The 8,612-nt window shown below is 31.2% G+C and overlaps 1 protein-coding gene across 1 annotated transcript in view; it reads left to right on the top strand.

Annotated features, from left to right (window-relative positions):
• The window catches only part of LOAG_17278 (hypothetical protein), a gene marked incomplete at its 5' end in the record, with an annotated part of 4,848 nt that extends 1,924 nt beyond the window's left edge, over window positions 1-2,924 (top strand). Inside the window, 8 exons of the mRNA XM_020449938.1 lie at window positions 376-545; window positions 712-877; window positions 1,069-1,288; window positions 1,475-1,625; window positions 1,811-2,024; window positions 2,323-2,355; window positions 2,428-2,615; window positions 2,765-2,924. Coding sequence (XP_020306451.1) covers window positions 376-545; window positions 712-877; window positions 1,069-1,288; window positions 1,475-1,625; window positions 1,811-2,024; window positions 2,323-2,355; window positions 2,428-2,615; window positions 2,765-2,857 — 1,235 coding nt within the window. The 3' untranslated portion in view covers window positions 2,858-2,924. The remainder of the gene's footprint in view (window positions 1-375; window positions 546-711; window positions 878-1,068; window positions 1,289-1,474; window positions 1,626-1,810; window positions 2,025-2,322; window positions 2,356-2,427; window positions 2,616-2,764) is intronic.
• Between the last annotated feature and the right edge of the window lie 5,688 nt (window positions 2,925-8,612).

Below are 8,612 nucleotides of genomic sequence, written 5' to 3'. Positions count from 1 at the left end.
CGAAAATATCAAAATAGATTTGCGAAAATATCAAAATAGATGCTGTCCCACGTGTTTTTCAGAACATTCTTCAATTCGAACTCAGGTTTTCAGTTTAAATTTAATAATTCTGTGATTCTGGATAATATCAACGATGGTTTGCACTTATACGAAGATGCTCGAATTGTTGTCCACTCCACCACTCCAATTACTCTCATAGCACATAACGTAGATGTCAGCGGAGCTCGCGATAGCTTCCTTGGTTTTTTTTCATTATTTCTTGAACTGAATTCTTTAGAAATGTTCGAGATTTTTGCCATTTAGATGAATTTTGTACTGAAATACACTGTTAACTTTTTTGTCAGCATATTGTCGAGGATTCCGCAACAATTGCAGTGCTACCAATATCGATGGCCGGAAATCACTATGCGTTTGCGCTTCCGTCATCATCGTTGTCCGGTTCAACAATGGTATATTTCATACCAGTGAAAGCTGAACTTAATCAACAAATCACCATTAATCTGATTCGCAAGGCATCCTCTCGCTCCTACAAACATGCTGTACAAGTTTGTTTTATTCTTTTTTTTACAAATACATCTATGGGAGCAGTTGCTATGTTGAAAGAATTCGGTTATGCAATAAATTTGCATATTTAATTTTCATCTCCAGAAGAGTCCAACACCGCACAAACTTGCTCACAATTTTTCTGAATCATCGAGAATTATATTACAGGTAGATAAGGTGCTGGCATTCAGTTTATCAGGCGAAAGTGTTACTTTTTGGGCTCATAGCAATTTTACATTCGTCATTGTTGCTGCAGTACGTGGATTGCCAACAGTGAAAGGATCGAATGTATTCGATTTTGGATGCTTTATGCCAAGCTCGGTGCCAACGATGGGTTTGTTAGAAATAGAAATTAATGAATTTATTGATCGGAAATGTATTTGTTATTGCCTTTGAGGTAGATTATGAAGATCAGACCAACCAATTTGTGGCAATCCTACAATTAAAATTCATTTTCTAATCAGTTATAATTCAAGAAACAAATTCGTTTCATCTGAAGGAAAAGATTTAGATTTTTTATTGTAGACTGCGATAAGTTATCAGTAAAAGATAATCACATCGTACCACTGCTTACTGGGAAATACCATATGCTTACACCTGTATTCGTTGAATGTGAATCAGTGGGAATTTCGATTCATGGTTCGAACAAAGTTATCAAGATGAAACGTTTAATATCCACTTTCGTTGAAACATCTAATCCTATGGTATTTGATGAATATGGAAATATTGCCGCAATAAGTACTAAGTATAAGTCTTCCGTGTTTTGATAATGTATTTTTCATGTATTTCGATAAAAATCAATCACTCCGATAACATAACACATGTTTGCGTCAAATGAATTGCAGCTGAAAAAGTGGGAAAATGATTTTAGAACAATGTGACATAAGCACTGTCAGCATTAGGACAGCTTGACAATAATTCATATGTTCAGGACAATGTTAAATGTCATTCGTTATGGTGGATACAATATTGGAGTACTAAACTATGAGGAAGGCGGATATTTGCATGAAATACCTGCTGTTTCGCAATTCATTTCCGGCATGATTCCAGTTATTGTACCCAGCGAAAGTAATCAAGTTACTGTAGGTCTCTTCGATAGAAACGATTATTCGCCGTATTTTAACTGCTGCTCCCATCTGTGATAGGTAACCTTTGTATGACGCTAACTTGACAGACGTGGTACGTGATATTATGACGTGATCTTCCTTTTCCTTTCTTTCCCATTGGATTCGATAATAACAATGCCAAAAGGGAAATATTTTTGCAGGTGATAGCAGACTATAAAGCAATGTCAAGCGCTTTTTTTGATGGCGAAACTAGCTTATCATTTGCCGTACTGCCATTTCTAAATAGTTCATTATATTATGCATCCGGCAGTATATCCTCCGGTTTCCATTTCTTCTACGCCGATGGTCTGTACATCATGTTTGTCACCGGTCGCACGAATAATAGTGCTTATGGATTTGTCCCGGCTTTTAACAGTAGATTTTCATTACTTAATTTGATCATTGTGTCTAATTTAAAATTAAAATGATTAAATTTAACATATAGAAGGAAGTTTTCGTCCCTAATTCATAATCGTTTTTTAATCTGTTCATGCCCTTAATTCTATATATATATTTATTTTTTTATTATTTTTTATTTATATTATTTTTTATTTTTATTATTTTTTATTTTCATTATTTTTTGTTTTTATTACTTTTTCTTTTATTACTTCTTGTCTTCTTTTCCATTATTTTTTATTTTCTCGCAAAATGATTCCAATAATTTTAATTGCAGGCCGAAAAGCTATCAAGATGGATTCTGCTACAAGTGAGTCATTCACATTTCTCATTATCTTACTGCTTATACTAAAAACTGATGGATCATTTTTGCTTGTTTTAGCTTCTTTTCCGGAATTTTTGAGTGAGTCGACTATAATGTTGCAACAAGCAGTAACAACTTCATCAGTTCAAATGTTTATTTTGAATGAGAATACCTTCACAACAAAGCATACACCGTACACCCGTTGTATTCGTGGTAAATCCAACCGAAATGTTTCAAACAAAGGCGTTTCCTCATGCGTTTCTATGGTTAGCAAATTATTTTCCTCTGTTTTACTTATCTGCTTATTTCATATTTTGACCTTTTGAATAGTAAATGCTACAGCATTCATTAAGTTTCAAAGTGAATACAATACAATTTCATTGTGATGAATATTTAAATTTAAGATTTGCTGCAGGAATATACTCTTTTCAAAAAGTATTTCTATGCTTCAGAAATAAGCGAAAGGTTTTTGGAATATTTCTATAAAGATGAAGTGGAAATTTCTTAGAAACGTCAGAAATGACAAAGTGCTCTGATAGCCATCCGATTTTTCGTGTTAAGACTTTTGATTAACCCAAACAATTATGTCAATGTTTTTCTTGAATAAATAATAAATGTTAAACATTTTCAATTGTTGTATAAACCCTTCATTACTTGCTTAGCTTACTTTTACACTAATTAGGGAAATTATTTATGCCATAAAAAGTCTAACTGTTTCGAAAATGTTAAATTCTTTTTGTCAACGAATAAGCTTTTGCATTCCCTCCCACTTGTCATACTTAGTAAATGGTAATCAAAGAATTCTGGCCTTTCCCTACTGTAATTATTTGGAGCATTAATATACTTATAAATATTTACGAGCAATAGATTCGGTTGGAATGTCAAAATTACGTTATTACCATTTTTACATTTTTAATGGGACTTCACATTACATTCAGATAAACATCATCACAAATAATTAGAAGCAGTAATTAACTCTGCTTATTGTTCATTACAGATGATGTAATTTAAAGGTATAACGATTAGCAATGTCGATGTCTCCGTTTAACAAACGGAATGAATTCACGTTACTTTCAACAGGTAGCCCATCATCGTGGCGATTAAGAGACTTTTTCAATTTTAAGTAGTGTCGAAGAATTCAATAGATTTGTTCTTTTATATTTTTTCAACAAACAAAACAATTCAATTAATCGACACTTACAAAAATACTGATAAAATTGGTAGAAAAATGACATGCAGTTTGTTAGAAATAATCAGTTTGCTGATACAGTGATAAAACTTTAACTTAAATTTTACATAAGAACAACGTTGACAAAAAATAATATCCTTTTACAGGTAGAGAATTTTGATTCATCTGAGTTTTTCCACCATTTGATCTTGGAAGGAGTAATTATCTCACCAAAAAGTTGGACATAAAACTCATTCATCTCATCAAAATTGATTAGAGTCGTTCGCTCTTCGACTAGTGATCCATTATTGACGTTCGTGAATATGACAGTTTGACATTTCTTCAATGAGGGGAATGAAAAATTTGTCCTGAAACTGAACATAAAAAATAGCCTACTCGTTACAGTCTCCGCTAGTCCGAGAAGTCCGAGAGAATCAATAACATTTACGCATTAACAGTTACTGCAAACACGTCAACGGTTCAACTGAAAGTGAAAAAGTGTCGAAGAGCTATCCAAGCTAACTCATTTCTAATATTAATAGAAATAATACCATCACAACAGTGAGATCTGCTCTTAGCTATTTGAAATGTTTTTTAAATAATTGAATTTATAAATTATTATAGCTTTCCTTTCCAAAAGAACATTTTCGATTAGCTTGAAAAAGCGAATGATAACTGCGACAGCTGATAATTATTTATTTTTTTAGCCAGTATTAAATAGATAACTGTTGAATAGCATTATTTCTAAGTTGCAAGAACGGGAGAAAATGTTATATATATAAAAGACATTTGCATTGAATACAACAATAAACAAAGTTTTAGTAATCATAAGTTTGGTACAGTACATTAGACTATAGATTGCAATTGCTTATATTATCACTTCCTCCTATCTATCACTAAAAATTTTTGATATTTTCAAATGAGTTTAACTACTGTTCGAGAATCTTCTTGGCTTGCCAAATTTCGAAATATAACCAAAGCAGACTGTTTCCGATGGTAGATGTGTGAAATAAATATTATGAACGCTCGCCCTATAAACAATTCTGTTTTTACTAGAAGTTGAGATTAATATCGAAAAATATATTTTGCGTTATTGAAAATTGTTAGTTTTTGAGTCTTTTCAGCAAACCCAGAAGTTTATTGAGGATCTTCTCACGAAAATTTCCCCAATAATTTCCTTTGTCATATTTTACCAATTACTCCAGAATCGATATTCAATAACTCTGTTCTAGTTTGCTCAATTCGGAGTATTAACTTACTTTTCATCTTTTATCCATGATGCGCAATCTTTTATCAAAGATTTGCTTGAAGCATTAATTAGTATATGTAGAGCGGACCATGCAATTATTAATGAATAAAAAATTATTAATTTTGACTAGCTAATTTGAATATATGTGTACGAGATGGTTGAATTAACAAACTTTATTTTGCACGATTACACTGCAAAGACGTTTTTGGATGAATCATACAAAAAAAAAATCGAGTGCTGCTGAATTGCAGTATGAGTAAGATTAAGCTATCATTATCAAACAAATATCTTACCTGCATGCAAATAAATAAATAGTATCAGCAGATTAGAACAAATATTTGTAATCGATAGCAAAATCCTTCGTATAGAAAATGTAAGCAAAGGCATTGCTATTAGTGCAATCGAAATAACAGCAATATGAAGTAGAATGAAGTGAGAGCAGGACATACTAAATTCAACAAATCTCGAATATAATCATCGTCAAATCACTTTCTTCACAAATATCTCTGACGATATAAGCTAACGACCTATAAAGTATTGTTGTCATTTAGCGGCTTTATTGTTTAATAAATCACATTCATCATTGTAGCAATCGATAGAATCGAAATTTTGTTCCTCACATTATATTTTTACAAGTTTTAAATGAAATTACTCGTTTGCTTCCGTGTCTTTTTTTTTTAAATTTCGTAATATTCAATGCTCGGCAAGTGAGAATTTGCATGAATACATTCTGTCTGGACGCATTTCAAATCTAAAACCAATTGACATTTAAATTTTCATTTCAAATTTATTTTTGAGTTCAATTTTGAGTTGTTAAGAACATGAAAATTTTCATTTTAGGATAGCACAAACTATCCTAAATTCAAGGATTTTAAATAAAAAATAAAAAATGATTTGAAAGGTATATAGACTGAAAGCGTTCCAAATATATGAGAGCACTTAAATAAGGAGTAATGGATGAATGCTGAAGTTTAGTCACATCAATTGCGCAATTCTAGAAATGGATCATCACTGATCTTAAGATGATAACAACTAATTTTATTGGGAAAACTGAATCAAACAAAAAAAATAAGGGGAGAGTTACTACTCTTATTAACATATTTCAATCGGAAAATGCAATCGCAAATACTGGCAGCGTTCGGAAAGTTGGCTTAAGAGAACCAATATATTGTACTCCTTTTTAATTTCACCTGAAATTTCTTTAAACTGTTTCTTGAAGGTCAATAATTGTCTTAGATTTTACTAATTATTAAATTAATTATCATAATAAAAACTAACAAATCGTTTTTATTTAACACGTTCAAATGTTGTTTAGCTTTATCATCTGAAAGTTTCAGAAGAAATATCAATGATTTAAAAATTACATTCTCCCTTGTTTTAATTGCTTAGAATTTCCATACAGATATCAAAATTTGAAATTTATACAAATATCCATTTGCTCACAAATAGGTTGATTACGTTAATGAATAAAACTTTTTGTAAGCAAATGATTTGACAGTGCGCTCAGAAAATCACCCTTATCATCATCATCGATCTTACCATTCCTCTTTTCTTTTTACTTTTTCCATATCATCCACCCAAGATTTGCGCAATCCAAAGATGGTCTTAATCGATGAAGAACAAAATAATATAATAAAAATTTTGCGGCTCTTTCTCTTTCTTGATTCTTATCTCGTTGAAAAATTGAATTTTCCGAGGACTAAAATTATTAAGATAAAAACAACAATTTCTCATGATTTGAAATACTGAAGATCATTCTTTTTGAAAATGAATTCAATTTCAGGAGAAGAAAAAATATTTTAGTATCTATTTTCATACTTTGATGTCGAAGTTTTGGTGGAATAGTCAAAGAGATAATTGCTCATCATAATAAGTGTATAGTTAGATAATTTGTTGAACGAGGAAGGTCAAGGAAGGGAAGAAGAACAAATTGGTTGATTGGGTGCAAACTGAATGAACTAACTTTTTGCGATAATTGAAAACCAATGATGACCTTCCACAAAATGCGTGATTTTTTGCCTCCTTTGTCTACCTTCTATTTACTAATTCACTTATTTTTTTTGTTCATACTAGACCTGTCGTAACGATAGGTCAATTCATCGTAAAAATATATAAATTTATGAGATGCTAAATGCCGATGATACACAATTATAAGTATAGGAAGATACCTACAAAGTGACTTTCATTTCCGTTTAATCATTTCGATCTTCATTCATATCAGTTTTAAAATTAAGAATCCAAAAGCGAAAGTTGGAGAGGATGGATTTATGATAATAACTATCTAAAATTGAAATTTATGAGGTGGAAAGTTAGTTAAAATCTGCTTTTTTGATCTTCAAGCATTTCTTCGGAAAATTCATGTTTTAAAAGCTCCAACTTCAGAAATGATATTTCAAACAGTCAATTAAGAAATGCAAGAAAAAACTCGATTTTGAAGAAAGATCAGAGAATGCACAAATTTCCTTTTTCAAATAAGAATGAGAGACGATTTATTGGTCATCCAGACGACAATCATCATTCCATTCTTTCGCTGTCACCATGGGTACTGAATTTTAAGCTGGTTCTAGTTAACTTCCAAAAACATTCTGAATGCGGGAGAAAATAAAATAGCAAATTATAAGTTTCCAATGAGACCTTTTTATAACTTAGCGAGGGTTAAATAAGCCAATACAATTATCTTAAATAATCAGTTTGAAATAATCACTCGTCATTGCAGTTTTAAAACGAATTGAATCATTCTGATATATAAAGCACATCAGTTTAATACATCTATCAAGAATATGCAAATATCTGAAAGGAATACAGAATAAATAAAGGAATTAATGTTTTCCTGTTTACGGTCATACAAGAATTTTGAAATTCGCATGCGACAACAAAACGATTAAAATGCAATAAGAGTAATAATCAATTTAATAATTTTATGGTAAAAGAAATTCTGTCTGGTAGCAGACAGAATTTCCATGATTTAGGACAGTGATTATGACGTGTAAATTACAATTTATTTAATTGATGTTCTAAAGTAAATGATAGTCAATCAATAATTGCTTATCAAGTTTGTCTTAAACAATAACTAATTCTGTGTCAATTTGATAAGAAGATCTGAGGTTTACAGTATTAGTTCATATAAGTATGATAAGTTAAGCCTGTTAGATTCAAAGATCTTAGAGACATTTTTCGAAATAAAATTCCATTGCTGTCGCATATATTTCAAACAATGCAAATTTTTCACATTTTTGTTTTATAACTTCTTCATTAAACAATTAAACCATCGATGCCAATAATTTTTACCAGAGTATTTGTAAATTAAATTAGTCTTTATAGAAATGGAACCTTGCAGATGAATTAGTGAACAAATGCTTGTTTAAACGATAACTATAATGGAAGTTGTACCAAAGACAATGCATCGTAGAGATTGAGTTGATATCGTCGAGTTGCTGATCGTGCAATGACTGAACTGAAGGCCGGAAAAAAGAAAGTTGGACGATAGTCGTGAAGGTTATTGAAACCTTGGCCTCGATATATACAAATACATGTAACTTTGCCTATTTATCCCTCGTCTTTTCGAGGTCGAAGGTTTGTCCCCCATTCCAACTCCGACCCTAACCTGATCTACTACCTTCTTTTTTCTCTATGCAATGAATGACCCCACTTGCCAAGGTCAATAAATTTACGGTTCAATCATAATTAAATTTGCTCAGAAAAGCCATCACCCACATCTTTGTATCACATTTTTTCGCTTTTGAAAGGCCTTCACCCATATTCTCGTATCATATTTTTCAACATCAAAAATTTCTATCATTTTATTCCTGATAGTCCTTTTAAATTTCATATCTGCAACAAGTCTTC

The sequence above is a fragment of the Loa loa genome (genome assembly GCF_000183805.2).
Source record: "Loa loa unplaced genomic scaffold supercont3.57, whole genome shotgun sequence".
Classification (NCBI taxonomy): Eukaryota; Metazoa; Nematoda; class Chromadorea; order Rhabditida; family Onchocercidae; genus Loa; species Loa loa.
Note: the sequence above shows the minus strand (reverse complement) of the source record. Positions and strands in the feature narration are given on the sequence as shown.